General features: G+C 34.3%; 3 protein-coding genes and 1 pseudogene across 3 annotated transcripts; 3 read left to right on the forward strand and 1 right to left on the reverse strand.

Moving 5' to 3' along the window:
* Positions 1 to 858: 858 nt before the first annotated feature.
* Positions 859 to 2,235, forward strand: LOC134283412 (uncharacterized; annotated as a pseudogene).
* Positions 2,236 to 6,135: 3,900 nt separating this feature from the next.
* LOC134283413 (uncharacterized) lies at positions 6,136 to 6,962 on the forward strand. Its single transcript, XM_062765861.1, has 2 exons — positions 6,136 to 6,455; positions 6,606 to 6,962. Exons 1-2 carry the CDS (start codon positions 6,181 to 6,183, stop codon positions 6,805 to 6,807), a joined length of 477 nt encoding a protein of 158 aa, XP_062621845.1. The 5' UTR covers positions 6,136 to 6,180; the 3' UTR covers positions 6,808 to 6,962.
* Positions 6,963 to 8,336: 1,374 nt separating this feature from the next.
* LOC134283410 (uncharacterized) lies at positions 8,337 to 9,761 on the forward strand. Its single transcript, XM_062765858.1, has 3 exons — positions 8,337 to 8,536; positions 9,109 to 9,369; positions 9,511 to 9,761. The coding sequence occupies exons 1-3, from the start codon at positions 8,337 to 8,339 to the stop codon at positions 9,728 to 9,730; spliced, it is 681 nt and encodes a 226-aa protein (XP_062621842.1). The 3' UTR covers positions 9,731 to 9,761.
* On the reverse strand, positions 9,702 to 13,812 carry LOC134283429 (uncharacterized). Its single transcript, XM_062765871.1, has 4 exons — positions 13,600 to 13,812; positions 13,028 to 13,179; positions 12,217 to 12,299; positions 9,702 to 11,149 (listed from the first exon to the last, which is right to left on the reverse strand). The coding sequence occupies exons 1-4, from the start codon at positions 13,795 to 13,797 to the stop codon at positions 10,056 to 10,058; spliced, it is 1,527 nt and encodes a 508-aa protein (XP_062621855.1). The 5' UTR covers positions 13,798 to 13,812; the 3' UTR covers positions 9,702 to 10,055.
* Between the last annotated feature and the right edge of the window lie 2,103 nt (positions 13,813 to 15,915).

Raw genomic sequence — 15,915 nt, forward strand, 5'->3', positions numbered from 1 at the left:
GGGATCATGAAATTCACAATTGTTATTCCCCTTCACCCATAAATGCTTTGTGCCAAATGTGGTTGAAATTGGTTAGTGGTTGCAAAAATAAGCTGAAAATATTCAAAAGTTTAGGACCGATTGACGACGAACGACGAGGGACAAAAACAGATAGCACCCAGCGGCTCAGCCAATCAAATTCCTATCCTCACGGCCAAAAATGCACTTAGTTGACCTCGCCATCCAGGCGGATTAAAGTGTACGTGCTGAGAAACCCTCAGACGCGTACGATCAAAAGCGCATATGGGAAAACGTTGAAGTTTATTTCACACCAGTTTTTATACAAGGTGGACCCGCAGTTAAAGTTTTCAACGTTCAAGAAAGACATGGCTGACAAGCTCAAGAAGGGGAAGTGCATCAAAATTATCAACAGTACATGCCATGAAACCTATGGACATAAACTAAAACATGATTGCACGGTACGTGTAAAAAACAACAAAAACATTGAGTCTTAGAAAGTTTCATTAAAGAGACGGAGTTTAATTTGAACATTAAATTTTTGGCAAAATGTTTCGTTTAAATTACATACCTTACAAAAATGAGAGGTTATTTTTATCCAATAATTATACACTAAATTGAAGACGATTTTTTTCCGGTTATTTTCTGATCTTGACATAGAGCACACGGCGGTTATGACCGGCTGACAGAAGATGCTCACTCCTCCATGGCACCTGATACTCTAAATACTCTCTTTCTCAATTGATAAGAAATTCTACAACTAATTATGACACTACTTAAGAATATGTTTACACAAACATTGACAATAATTTAATATCTAGAAGTGGTGTACTGGAATCATACTATTCAGATCATAAACCTGTGTTTATTGCTTTAGATTGCAAATAAAATGATAAAAAGAAATAAGGCTGCATTAGTGACATCAAATTTTGCTTCCATTTCTAGATGAAGACTTTAGAGGAGTCCTTTCATGATAGCACTTTGTCCAGCACTCCGTACTCTGGAGCATTGAAAGTAAACGTTTGTGGAGTTGGCCAAGTTGTTGCTTACAGGAATGCAAATGGTGAGCAGCGCCAATCATCGGTGATTGGATTTGCAGACAGAACAATGGCAGTGAAAGGAGTACTCTACGACAGCACCAAGTTTGACGTCGTAAAACTTGGACACACAGATATGTTGCTCAATGTTATAATTAAAAATGAAATTGTCAAGTCTTTGGTGATAACAAACAGGAGCAAATTCTTAAAAACTGGACCTCTGGATGTTCCAGAATCCCTGGTAACACAGGGGAAGGAAATTGCATTTCCACCTCCTGCTGCGGAGGTGAGAATAAAGACTGCTCAACAAAAACCCTTGTTACCCTCAGGGGACAAGTTGTTTCAGTGAGTATTTTTTAACATAGATTTTAGTTTCCTTACATATTAGTGAAGTTCTGTATTATTCATAATTTTATTTGATGACTCCAAAAAAATCCCGAAATATATATATGTAGAACATGACAAGGCAATTTTTTGTATGATCTTCAATGCCACAACACTGTGTATTAAATAATGCATTAGAAACCAAATTATTAGGATCATAAGATTAATTATAACATGTTTCTTTAACAGGAAGAGATGCAAAGGTCAGTCCGTGTCAATGGTGAGGAGACGAGTGTGAGGACTATAAAAGTTAAAGACATTACAGGAACATGCAAGGTGTCATTATGGCGTGACTTAACAAAGACGAAGACCTCTGTTGGAAGTCACATAATTATATCTGATGTTGTTGTACAGCTGTACAATGATGAGAAATTGTATCGTCTACTGTAAGGACAAAAATTGAGGTAAACCCTGCTCTGATAATGCTTGCTGAGTGTTAAACAACATTCTGACTACGGTTTTTTTTGGACGCCTTATAATGCTCTTTTGTTAAAAAAAAATCTTTCTTATCTTTCTTAGGACAGTTTGGATAATGTAATGTATTTTTCATTTTTTTAAGGAAGTAGCTGTTCCAGAAGTGTGCAAGACCCTTCAGTTCATTGCATATGAAGAGGAAGATGGCCAGACTATCAAACTCATAGCAGAGGAGGATGGGGAATACCCAGAATATCTAATTAAGAAGGCCTCCCTGTCTAGTGCTCTGAAGTGCGAAACAAGAGACATGGAGAACAAATTGATGAAGAAATTGCCCGTGTCTGCAGCAATTACTGTCAAAGAAAACAAAATTCTGACCATGACAATTTAAACTTTTGATAAGTAAGCATTTGCTGTGAATTACTGATTGCAACATTATTACTTGCAGATGTTTCTAAAGTTTTGTATTTCAAATTAAGTTTTGTACAACTTTTTTTAAAAATCATCTATCATTTAAATGTTGATTTCTCCTGATTTCTTTCCTTGTGTCCTGTCTGTAAGTGTTTCAAAGCATCTGAGGGTTATAACAATAAACATGTATTTATATTGATATATTACGAATTGTCCCTTGGTATTTCTATTTCTTGAAGTGAAAATTGAATTTCACAATCACCGCATCAGTGAACTGACTTTTATTTTGTTCTGAATACTAAACATACGATAATGAAGTCAATTAACACTTCAATGAATATTCATTCAGTCAAAATAGCACACAATGTCAATGTCACTATATTATTACAGTCCCTTAAGCTTTACATCTATATCAAGCTCGTAAGCCATTATGGCCCTTCAGGCCTTTTATTTTAATTCAGTAAAGGAATAAAAAGTTTAATAGAAAAAAATCTGTGATATAACTGTTTTCAGATGATGAATAAGTCATAACACAAGTACATCTCCCTCCCCAAGCCCCATTTACTTTGGAGTGCAGTTTTCTGTACTGAAATTTCATTCCCAAGCAACCAACTCATAAACCAAAAATTGTATTTGTTAGAAACTAAATGCAGAATATTTCTAGTTACTTCATGCTATTTTCAAAACGGCATAAAAATATGGTTGATACTGGTTTTGTAATGTATCTAAGGAAACCACAGTATAGGCACAGTGTATTCAAACAATATTATACATAGGTCCAATATTAAAAAGCCTAAAAATAATAACGAAACATTTAGCTAAAATTTAGCCAACATAATTTATAGGAGGGTTATCATGAACCTATAGTGAATGTTATTTTTTTGGTAACAGATTTGCCAGTAATCAAACAAGAATGTAAAAGTACGATGCCTTGAAGGCAATCACCTTTCAGCAGAAAATGTTCATAGTTCAGTCATACCCTAAGTAAATTACGCAATTTATGTTGCTTTATATGTTTATTAAGACTAAATATTGGACTATATATGTCACATTAAGCAATCTAATTGGAAAAAATGCCATTTTCTAACCAGTCAGTATTCCCCAAGCGCTCGTCCTCGCTGGGCTGTGTGTTGTTTTCATCTACCAATTCCTCGTCAGAATCGGCTTCTGGCTCAAACTGGTAAGGTCTTGTACCAAGTTCGACACCCGATCCATCTGGTTCATCAAAAACTGAAGATCCATCTGACACATCAAGGCTGATATCGTCGTTGTTGACAGTTGTCGGAACTAATCTCGTTGTAATCCATACTTATCCGCCTAATCTGTCAATGTAGTGACGTCACGGCGATATAGCCTTGTTTTCGATCGATTCTATTTTTGCTTGATTGGATTTTCATAACAGGTAAAAATAGACGCTTACAACGGGCAATAACTCCGTTAAACTTGCATCGATTTCGATGCGTTCTTTTTGTTGGTTTTATTTCGCCAAGCTCTAAAACACCCATTTCCATCATTGGCGGATCCAGAGGGGGGGTTCCGGGGGTTGGAACCCCCCTTTATTTTTTGTCAAGTGGAGAGAGAGAGAGAGAAAGAAGGGGAATAAAACGTTTCCCGAGAATAAATATTTGTACGTCTAACATAAATATGTATTGAATAGATAGATTCTCACACATTTAGTTTTTCCATTCACCTTCACTATTACTTTTTATGAGTGAATGGTAGAAAATATTCTACTTATTTTTATATATCTTATGTAACATACGAGGTTAAATTTGATATTAGATTCCCGCGATCTTAATTTGGCTGTGTTGGCTATATACAAGTATGTGCCATTTTTTTTTAAATTAAATCTTTAGAAGGAACTAAAATTTAATTCATTGTTTTATACCCACCCCAAAAAGGATTAATTTTTTAATTCTTAGAGAAAATTCATTGTACTCTTCGGAAATGTTACAAATCCATTCAATTTTAAGGCTTCGGTAGTTTTTTAAATGTGTTACTTTTTAATAAGGACTGGGGGTACCTTTTCAAAGAAAAAAGGATGTAGAACAAAGATATTGTTTTCCACAATCATATTTTTCCATACATGTGTGTGTGTGAATCTTTGCTTGAAAGTTTTTAGTGGGGGGGGGGGGGGGTTAGAGGGACACAACCCTGGAACCCCCCCCCTTTCAAAAATTGCTGGATCCGCCCCTGTCCATTACCCTTTAATGTATGACATAGGGCTCCTACAATAGAACACAAGGTAACAAATCCATTGCCAAGAGCCGCAAACATTTTAATTCTTCCACCAGTAGAACCAGAAGCAACTACCAGTTATTATTCAGAAGAGGAGGAAGATGAGTTAGCTGTTTACCTTGCAAAGACTTAATAAGGGACACGGTCCAGTTTGTCATAAAATCTAAACTACAAAACCAAACACGGGTAAGTGTTCTATTTGTATTCTTACATTGCACATGTAGAAACTTGTGTTCTGATTAGTCTGTTGAATATATAAATCACTAGGTGCATAATAAAAAAATAAAAAAAAATCACTACTTTATTTTTAGCAGGTATGGTGATAAATGTGGAGTCATCTATAGATGATGTTTATGAATGGCTATTAAAGAAGGGTGTTTCTCAGAAGATTAGCCAGATTTTTAGAGGTAAAAAGTGACAAAATTTCCTATTCCTATCTTAGGCCATAGTGTTTAATGTTAAATTTTTAATTTTTCTCTTGGTTATTTTTGTCATTGAATATTGTAATTTTAAGACAATATCAAAGCATTCACTCTTAATGCCAAAATATTATCTTACAAAGGAGAAGGTTTAAGGGAAACTAACTAAATAAAATCCAACAGTAAAACAATCTTTCTTATAAAAAAACTAATTTATAATACTTTTCTTCAGTAAAATCGATGACAATTTTTCAAAAAAGTCACGATATACTATTTATGGATAAGGAAAACAATACTTATACGAGAATAAAGTCGTTTTGTTCAGTTAACTCGGTTCAAGACTGCCCTAACTAAGAATCGCGTTTGATCAGTCCTACTGCAAACAGATACACATTACATGATACGCCCGTCATGCAGCTGGTCCACTACCCGAGGGGCCGGCCTTCGCTAGCCCCTGGGTGACTCGACTTTAAGTAGGGGGACAGAGGAATGGAATTCTTCAAATTTCTGACTTTAGGCTTCAACGGAATCGAATAATTTAAGTGGAGTATCACAAAGATTAATTATGACATTTGTTAATCGTTTATTTAATTTTCGTCAATTTCTTTGTAACTAATAATTTTTCTTAACATTAAGGCAACTTTACCGATATGGACACTTCCACTGGTCAAGCACTAGTTCCATTTTATTAAACAGGGATGTTGAACATCTTTGAGTAAAAATGAAAAGATTTGATTAATTTCAGTGGTTTTTGCCCCATCCCTCGTTAACCAAGAGGTAAAAACTAATAAAATTCACAATTCGTATTTCTCTTCATCAATAGATGCTTTGTGCCTTAACTGGTTGAATTAGTTCGGTGGTTTCAGACAAGAAGATTAATGAAAATTTTTAAATATTAATACACATCACACAAAAACAGATAGTAAACGGTCACCTGAGAAAACTCGGTATTTTGGGGATAAGTCAAAATGTAAATGGTACAAACACTTGGTATTTAGAAGTCGAAAATGAAATGCTTTCTTATTTTGCCTCATCAATGACAATCTGCTGTCATGTGCAAATAAAGAGTTTCATTTAAGAGGAAAATAAACAATTCTATAAAACATTATTGATATTTTGACTTAAAGGACACAGGACATAAAAAATATTTTGTCTGCATTCAATGTCCATAGCATTCCTAAGTCAGATTCTCACACTGAATCTGTTAAACAAGCATCAGATAACAAAGCACAGCTGGATGTAGTAATCTTTAAATACCAACCTATGCAGTTCTCCGAAAAATGCCGACAATTAATGATAAGAGTCACGTGGGCGATTTTTACGTCAGAGGTGAGCTTCCTGCAAATTCTCGCTTTATCTTAAACAAAACAATGAAAGAAGCCTCGTCAGATAGATTTTCTCTTGCTCCTGAAGAAATAAGACCCTTTAATTTTGAGCCCTTATTAAATCAAACTCAAAGCAGCAATAGAAGTGAATCTGAAGATTCAGAGGGAGGTGATTTGGAGGAGGATAATGCAGTAGCTGTAATTGGAACCCGCAGAGAGAATTTAACATGGTATGAAAATAAAACAAATATTTTACTAGTTTAAGTTTATATTTCAGAAATGAAACTTTTGTTCACCAATTCATTATCAGCATTATTACATGTGTAATATATATATTTCATATATGAACAGTAAATATATAATTTGATTTACATTACAAGGTGTGTCTGTGAAAGGTGCCAAGTAATGGAAACAAATGAAGGATGTTTATGCTGCCATGAAATTGCACCCATTTTGGAAAAAGTAGAAGCAAAGGAGTTAAAGTGTAGCACAGAACATGATGGGTTTCAGGGAAATTGCCTCAAGGTTGACGTCCTGGAAGTCTCCATGTATGAGTTTGTAGACACTGATGGGCCCCCATGATGACAACGAGCCAACACATGAGTAAGATAATGTATACATATAACTTTTCTTATAAAAGTTTTTGATTTTTTCCTTGAAACATGTCAAGTAAATTATGATATAGGATTTTCCTCATGGTTAATATTATTTTAAAGATTATATATATACTTGGCCTACAGAAGATTTCACTCGTTGGATCTGGCATAGATGTTCTTCTGTTAATCAGTTCATTTTTGTCAAAGTCTTCATACTCATGAGTCAGTGGACGTGGTTCTTCAGCTTTATGACCAAACACAAAATCATCTTAGGCAAATTTTAAGGAAGGATGGTGTCTTCTTCTAACAAAAATCTTTTCCAGCAATTTTCCGACATATTCTGTGGAATCAACAGAATACTAGTATAAGAATGAAAATCTTATAAGGAAAGCAAATACATGAAAGACTTAGTGATTGTTTAATTATTTCATTATAGATTCAATAGATATTTATATATGTGAAATTATCCTACAGCATTTGTTAGTCACTTCTTTTAACTTATTTACCAAAGATTGCGGGCACTCTGCGAGGTTTTACTACACATTCCTGCCCTTTCTTCGCCTTTGGGTAGGATACACTCCACTGTAGTTCACCCTCTCTTGTTATTGACTGACGTCTAGTTCCGTTTTCATTGTAATGAAATGCAGCAATACACAACCTGTTGAAAATGAATAATATAAAATTTCTAAAGACTTTTTTTTTTACTTTAATCTATAGAACTATGAACGTATTAAAAAAGAAAGGCTACAAACCTTGCAAGCATTGGCATGTAAAAGAAGTGTGTACTCTTTGGTGCGAAATGATACACCACAGAGTGAAAAACTTCAAGTCCATATGTCTGGTAAACAGGTGACAGTTTTGGAAGATCTCTAAGGAGATAGGGACTCTCCACAACATCTTTTACCATCTTGTGGCATATAGAGCATAAAATGGAAAAAAATGCGAAATTTTTGGAATGTGTTAGTTATAAAATAAAAGAAAATAGATTTAATTGGATAATGACCTTGCTGCATCCAGTCTCTAGGTTCATTTAGCTGGCCATGTTCACACCGTGGAAAGACCTCAGAATCATGTTCATAGACATTGATAAGATGGTTGCTAATAGATTTCCATTTGTCAACCTTCATTTGCCCATTGTTTCCACTTGACGCTGCTACCAAGTATGTGTGGTTGACTATACTTTTTATCCAAGGACGGATTTGACCAGCCCCACGCTTTTTTTTTATTAATTAATTGCTTTTTTTTATTAATTAATTAAAAATTAATGTAGGAAAGTCGATAATTTATCCAGGAAAAATATTTTTTTTTTCTTTTTTTAATTTCTTCCTTTTACTGGAGTTTTTCATTCTGATGTTTGTAAACCTAAATATAAGAGAATACTGTTTTTTTTTTCATTTTATTTTACAGGTATCTGGGATTAATATGTATACAGAACATAAATAATTTTATAGTTTGGTGGAATCTGGTTATTTGCTGGAATTAATAATTAGTTTTATTTTGTAGGGTCCCAAACCAATGACTATGTTTGTTTTGCAAGAAGTGGTAACCAGAAGATATGCTAATGGTGAGCAATCCTACGGCACAATGTGGATGGTGTCTAGTGACAGTAACTATCAGACACTTAAGCAGGTCATCATCCACGAAAAGCACATAAAGATTTTGAGGAAGATGAATGCTTTTTTAATCGTAAAGTACACTATGCTGGAGGATGGGAAGTAAAGCTTGGCCAGCAGACTGTGGCATGTCTTAATTACTATCATAAGTTAAAAGTATAGGAAAGGTACAAATATGATGAAATGCGATTTTACTTCTACTTTATAAAATGAGATATCTATTTGTTATACACTGTTCCACAGCCGCAGTGTTAGCTCCGCCCACCATAGATACGTCATAGCAACGAAACAGCCTCGGACATAGAGAGTGAAAAATGGCGGCGGATACAAACGCTCTACGAATAATTCCGCCGAGTATATCTTTGGATTATTTTAAAAATGTTGTCGTTACATCCCGTGCAAAGGAGAGAGGGTATAATTTTTTCATTAATAGTTATATCCATGCAGTAAAACTGTATACTTCCACTGATAAAAGCGTAGAAATTACGGCAAAATGTTACCGGTCGATGAAAAAGAGCAAGGATCCTCACAAGATAAATATGACGATCAACTATGATGTTGGCGTCCTTGACGATAGTCATTGCTCTTGTCAAGCAGGGTGAGTTATGTATTTTCTTTTCTTAACTCTGTGACTAATTTATATTGCGCTTTATCTCATACCGTAAGTAAATAAAATTGATAAACAAATTGTTTACTAATGGACTCTCCGGAACCTGTGCTCATACAACGGCATTGATATATACTCTCCAGCATTATAAACGTCTAGGACTGAATCAGGTTCCTGCAGAGCTACCCTGCACAAGTTTGCCTCAACAATGGCACAAGCCTAGGGGGACTAAAATTCAGCCGGAACCCTTATCCTCCATGGTTTTCTCGAAGCCTAAACCAACCCCACGAAAGAAGAAACCTGTTTATGTGGACAAGCCAAATCAAACGTAATCATACATTATTAATAAATGTAAATATTCAATTTCACAAAGCTATTATATAAATCAACTATTTATAACAGGGCATGATGTTATGGTTTTTCAACTCTTGTCAGTCTTGAATTTAGTCCATTTTTTTTCTTTGTGTAGAATTCCTGATGTGTTTCCAGAAGAGATCAAAAAGCTTAAGGTTGACCCCTCACTGCCACTGTCATATTTGCTGCAGGAGGATGTTGAATTGGAGCCATCCATTTGTGGGAAAATACAAACAGGATCCATGCTTAAATATCATGTAAGATGGCTTTTGAAGGACATGAAATCAACAGACTTTAATTCAATGATTCTCAAAATAAATATCTTTATTTATTGAAAAAAGTTAATTCAACTTTCACATTTTAAATTTATATTAACATTGCATATATTTATAAAAAGGATTTCTCATATTTTGTAATTGGATGTGATTTTTTATTCAAAAAGTTGTGTGTTTCTTTTCTCCGAGTCATAACGAGGGGATAAAAAAATCACACCCAGCCACAAATCATGGGAGATTCTTTTTATCACATATTTAAAACATCAATACTAATGTTTTCATCACAGCAGTGGAATGTGAAAAAATATCCAATGTCAAGTGATATCGATCATAGAAATATGGTGTAAATACATGTATAAGTAAACTGATGTACAAATGTTGAACACTATGATAGTTTCACTAATATGTCCTGAAAATTTGTGAGAAGAGATGCACACACCCAATATTCATTTACACAATGCAACAAAGAGACAGGAATTGTTTTGCTGAACAATTTAAAGCACTTGATTCGATTAATGGCTCTTTCAACATGTATTCTGTGAGCAGCAATTTTTCTTGTTAAAGTCACATCAGCTGCACTCATGGAATGGGATCTAGAAGCAAACGGAGGGATATTCAGTCTTAGTCCCAGTTCAGCCAGCTGATCCTCTATTTTGAAACCCTTATCTGCCATTATTGAGTCCCCTGGATGTAAATATTTTTGCCTCATCTGAGATTCTAAATACTGAAAAAATCCACTTTTGGTACAAATTTCATTGTCTGAAATAGATCCACAGTATAAATCAGACACAAATAAAATAGAACCTCTTGGGTCACACACCACAAGGGATTTTAAGGTGGTTGCTGATTTATATTCACTATAACATTGACTTTGGCATAATAGAGATGAGGGCCTTTGTATCTTGATTTCTGTACAATCAATAATAGCAACACAGTTTGGAAATTCTTGTTTATATGTAGATGGCATGTTCTGAATAATTATATCTCTATGTGGCCAGTAACTGAGAGATCCTAAACGTAAATATTTATACTTAGAGATGCCTTTTAGTATGGTTGACACACTTTGAATCTTCAAATTAAATCTACAAGCCAAGTCTTTAACTTGAAGTCCTTTCCTGATTCTGCATAGGAACAAAAATACTTGTTGATCTACAGGCAGTCTCTTTACCTCTTCCCTATTTGAATCATAAGTAACGGGGTTAGCATCTGAAAAAGTTCCATTCGGGAACAAAAAAGATATCAACATCAAAAAACGTAAATGTGTTATTCCTGTGTAATACTGAAATAATTTTTTGATTTTTGAGTTGGACACAAACTCCACATTAAAAGGTTGAACATGCATATCAGTTTGTGTGTGGGTGCTTCGAAGGCTTTGGTTATTAGACTGCAGTGCTTCTAAAGCTTCACGTAGTTCTTTATTTTCCTTCTCCAATTGATGTATTCTGGTTGCCATTGCCAACATCTCCATAGATGAAAATACTGGAAGAAAATTATAAACCTTTACAATTAGATTTTATTACATGTGTATTCACAAAGATTTTCTTTAAATACATAAATATGAAAATATATAAATTTTTTTTATTAGTTTCAGCATTTTAATGAACATCCTCAAGTTGATGCAGGGAAATGTGGCGAGACAAAATTCCAAAAATTGTAAAAAATATTTTGGTGAATGAAAAATATGAAAATATAGTGAAAATGTTTCCTACCACTATGCAAGATGCAGAGAAAATTGAAAAAGAGACTGTTGGTCAAGCTAATTGCGAAACATGGTTCAAAGAAAGAAGGGAACGACTAACAGCCTCACAGTTTGGAAAAATCTGCAAACGGAAAAAGGCTGTAAATGATGTATTTCTTAAGGATATTTTTCCAGCCTCAAATAAAAACTTTTCTACTAGTGCCACACGTTACGGTCAAGGGAATGAAAATAAAGCTAAGAAAAAATATTTGGAATCCTTCCAGGAGAGGCACATACATGCTTGTGGGTTGGTAATAAACCCTGATTTTCCTTATCTAGCTGCCTCACCAGATGGCAAGGTGTGTTTTAAGGGGGAAACAGGTGTCCTAGAAGTGAAGTGCCCATTTACTGCACGTGATATGACCATCTCCGAAGCAGTTCAACAGATTCCAAAATTCTGTCTTCAGGAAAATGATGGAAAATTTGAACTTCAGAAGAACCATGACTATTTTTTTCAAATACAGGGTCAGATGATGGTGTCGGGGGCAACTTTCTGTGAATTCATAGTGTTTACTAGAAAGGATATTTTTGTTCAAAATGTAAAAGAGGATTTAAATTTTCAAAAAGATATGTTTGAGATGTTCTCAAATTTCTACTTGCAGCATGGTGCCAAATATGTTAAAATGCCGAGAATCTGACATAGTCAAAGTATATGTAAAATATTTGTGTTTATTTATAATAGCGAAATAAATTAATACTACAAATATACACTGGTTTTCCCCTGACCTATCAGAATGATTATTAGTAAGTTTCTGATAAACAAGGCTGAAATTTTATATAATTAGAAATTATGAGAAATCAAACCTACACTGTTCACTTGTTTGACAGGCAGTTTCCTGATGATAAACATCACTCTCCTTTGTACAGGTCTCCATATCTTCAGTGACCTCACTACAAAAAAATGTATTCAAAACTAAGTCTTGCAATAAACATTACATACAAACATTGAGGGTAATAACATGTACTTGTAGAGTCACGAAATAAGGACTTGGTCTTTTCATCATAGGTATGAATCCCACTGTGGGACGTGAAGACCTTCAGATGAGACCATATTTATAACTTGAGGTCTAGTGTTGCAGTAGGTGCTGACACGAAAAAGATCCCTCACTGCTCTATGGCCCTGCATGAATGTTTTTATTGGTCAAAGTTTGCAGTTCTCAACCTACAAGTATTGGTGCCTCCAAATGAGTGAAAAATTCTTGAGTGAGACATTAAACATCAAACTATATTCAATTTACTTTAACTGCCTCTAATCATAAAGTTTTTAAGTTTTCATTGTTTGAGAAGAATACTGTAATAATCAATACTATGCTGTCTATATCATGTTGTTAATATGCGACCTATACCCTCCAAACATTAAATATCCCCCTCCATGTGCCATACTAGCCAGATCATAGTTGATATAAACACACAAAGTGCTCACTATATGATATATCACATAAGCATTAAACGGATGTAAATAATTGTTACCAAATATTTTGCTCTGAGAAAATGAACTTGATGAAAAATTCTTTGTCAAGATAAATATGTATTTTCTTCATTTACCCCTCAAAGTGTCAAAGTGTCTACATAGCTAATAATATTTTACCGGATTCCATATAATTATATCAGTATATTACCTAAATGACAGTACATTACTGGAAGTAGCATTTCCACTAAATGCGCTGAGAGGCTGACGGGATGGAGGATGTCTCGCCTTCTTAAATTCCCCTGTTTTCGCATCACATGGGTCTGGGTACTCTGCTGTTGGCCCATCAATATTGAAGAAATGCTAAGAAACAAAAATATTACTTGTAAAGTAGTAAGTACTGTACTTTCCTGTCGAGCCATGAATGATACATGTATGGTGAACTAATAATGGAAATTTCATTCATCATTAATATTATGTTGATAGTATCCAATAACTATCGAAAATAAATCATTTACAACAAGATCTATAACAAGCTCAGCTAGCCTACAACCAACGGGCCGATACTTTTATTTTCATCCATAGCCTAGTTAATCCGAGATTCCTCCGACTCTAACCCCCGCTTTTATATTGTGACTGCTCCGCACAAGTCACAAGGGGGTTCGAGTCAGAGGAATCTCGGATTAATCCCTAGTATGCCTGTTCGCTTTCTCCGCTGGTTTACAAATTTCGATAAGATAATAAAAAGCCTCGAAACATATAAAGAACAAAAAATACCCTTACCTTAGAACATATATACGTATCTTTTGTAATTTTGTTGACATTTAGCTGATGCTGCGGCCTATGACATAACGCAATCCATCGCATACACTTGTGCAAGTTCGTCTTTGGTTTAGGAAACGGTATAAACTTGGCACAGTTAAGCTTGTCTTTATATCGACTGTCCGAATTGCACGTTCCAAATGAACAATGTTTCACCATTTTCTCTTTAGAATAGATGTATTTTCACATTAAAAACAATGTAAACATCACTGTACTAATCGTACACAACATGGCGGTAATGTCCGAGTCTTGTCCGAGGTACGTAATGGTGGGCGGAGCTTATTTTTCGACGTATATCATTGGTCAAAATATAAGGTCACGAACTTCTATGGAACTGTGTATTAAGCAACTATTTTTAAATACATTGGTTATAGCTGGTGAAACTGAATTTTTTCTTGTGCATTCTTTACTGGTTTTTCATTAATTGTTTCATGGTATTATTAGTGTGTGCCCTTTGCATTTGTATATCTCATTGTTTGTTGATTGATAAATTGCAATGAATGATAGATGTTCCTCTAAATTAAATGTGTTGATTACTGCAATGATTAAGGTTTTTGGTACAATGCTTTTATGCATTGTAACATCATCGGAAACCACCGGGTGATCTTATCTTTACTTATCACCCGTGGACAAACTTGATATATATCGTATGTAATCTTCGTATGTAATTAAATATGCATGGGTCATTTAATTGGCCACATTACAGAGTCGCGATGCGAAACAACGTAAGAATCACAGTTCACGTTACTTATGCATGTTCAGCATTGCAAAAACATGAAAAATATGTTGCATTTTGCAGTTAGAAAGTGGTAATCATATAATATTTGACGGATATTAATATCAATGACATGTAGAAATTGACTATCATTGTTTCAATTAAACTTTGCACGTTTTAACGAGTGTCAAAATATTCACCATAAATAGCAAAGTAATAAATATATTTTTAAAATTGAAGAGTTCCAACTTTCTGATTGGTTGACTAAAAACAACAAATTGGTCAGAGACAAGAAGAACTTATGCAATAGTAATGCGTCCGTCGTCCATCCGTCTGTTTGTCAGTTTGTAAACAATTTTTCAAAATGCTACTCCTCCTACAGTTTTGGTCCGATTTCAATATAACTTGGCACACAATTAGACTACACTAATATACATAATTTTGTGCATCGGATTTGGATATCAATGAACGATGTTACCATGGTTACTAGAAATAGAAATTTTTGTGAAATTCTTTCAAAATGCTACTTCTCCTACAGTTTGGGTTTGACTTCAATATAACTTTGCACATAAGTAGACTACACTAAGTTACATAATTCTGTGCATCGGTTTTGGATTTCGATAAACGGTGTAGCCAAGGTGACATGTACTAAAAATAGAAATTTCTGTGAAATTCTTTCAAAATGTTACCCCTCCTACAGTTTTGGTCCAATTTCAGTCAAACTTGGCACACAAATAAAATACTCTAAGGTACATAATTTTGTACATCATTTTTTAGATTTCGATGAACGATGTTGCCATGGTTACTAAAAATAGAAATTTCTGTGAAATTCTTTCAAAATGCTACTCATCCTACAGTTTTGGTCTTATTTCATTTTAACTTGGCACACAAGTAGGCTATACTAAGGTACATAAATCTGTGCATCGGTTTTGGATTTCGATAAACGATGTTGCCATGGTTACTACAAATAGAAATTTCTGTGAAATTCTTTCAAAATGCTACTCCTCCTACAGTTTTTGTCTGATTTCGGTATAACTTGGCACACAAGTAGGCTATACTAAGATACATTTTTCTGTGCATTGGTCTTTATTTTGATAAGTTGCAAGGACCATTTTTCTAATAATTGCTATTTTAAAGTTTCAAGTCCCAGCTGCTACTTTTCTCTTCCTTTGTTTATGTATAAACCGGGGTCTGCCCACTAGTTCGAAGGTTCATTAGTCCGAAGGCCCACTAGTCCGAAGGTTCAATAGTCCGAAGGCCCACAAGTCCGATTGAAAAAAAGTTACAAACTTCATGTTTATATAGATAAGTTAATTACAAATAAAAAGTTAAAGACTATAACAATGATTTGTTGACTTTTTGAAGATATTGCCATTCTTCCGTGAGATAGGTAAAGGTTCAGTATTTGACAATGTAAAAACAGAAGTTATAAAACCGTGAATATGATTTTTTTTTATTGAAAATCTAAATTCTACGTTATATATATATATTTTTTGATTTGCATATGGATTTAGATATGAATGATAAAAAGATGAAAACAAAAAAAAGTATCTTGGGGCCTG

This window comes from Saccostrea cucullata, unplaced genomic scaffold (genome assembly GCF_032062105.1).
Source record: "Saccostrea cucullata isolate Sc308-1 unplaced genomic scaffold, CSIRO_AGI_Scuc_v1 ctg1397, whole genome shotgun sequence".
NCBI classification, from domain to species: Eukaryota; Metazoa; Mollusca; class Bivalvia; order Ostreida; family Ostreidae; genus Saccostrea; species Saccostrea cuccullata.

What these genes read in the sequence shown, in the direction of transcription:
- LOC134283413 (XM_062765861.1), top strand. Translation starts at nt 6,181, where the DNA reads ATGCCGACAATTAATGATAAGAGTCACGTGGGCGATTTTTACGTCAGA. An exon ending in CGCAGAGAGAATTTAACATG is followed by an intron (nt 6,456 to 6,605) that starts GTATGAAAATAA and finishes TTACATTACAAG; the next exon opens with GTGTGTCTGTGAAAGGTGCC.
- LOC134283410 (XM_062765858.1), top strand. Translation starts at nt 8,337, where the DNA reads ATGACTATGTTTGTTTTGCAAGAAGTGGTAACCAGAAGATATGCTAAT. An exon ending in ACTATGCTGGAGGATGGGAA is followed by an intron (nt 8,537 to 9,108) that starts GTAAAGCTTGGC and finishes TAAGTAAATAAA; the next exon opens with ATTGATAAACAAATTGTTTA. An exon ending in GTGGACAAGCCAAATCAAAC is followed by an intron (nt 9,370 to 9,510) that starts GTAATCATACAT and finishes TTCTTTGTGTAG; the next exon opens with AATTCCTGATGTGTTTCCAG.
- LOC134283429 (XM_062765871.1), bottom strand. Translation starts at nt 13,797, where the DNA reads ATGGTGAAACATTGTTCATTTGGAACGTGCAATTCGGACAGTCGATAT. An exon ending in AGTAATGTACTGTCATTTAG is followed by an intron (nt 12,300 to 13,027) that starts GTAATATACTGA and finishes ATTTTTTTGTAG; the next exon opens with TGAGGTCACTGAAGATATGG. An exon ending in CTGTCAAACAAGTGAACAGT is followed by an intron (nt 11,150 to 12,216) that starts GTAGGTTTGATT and finishes ATTTTCTTCCAG; the next exon opens with TATTTTCATCTATGGAGATG.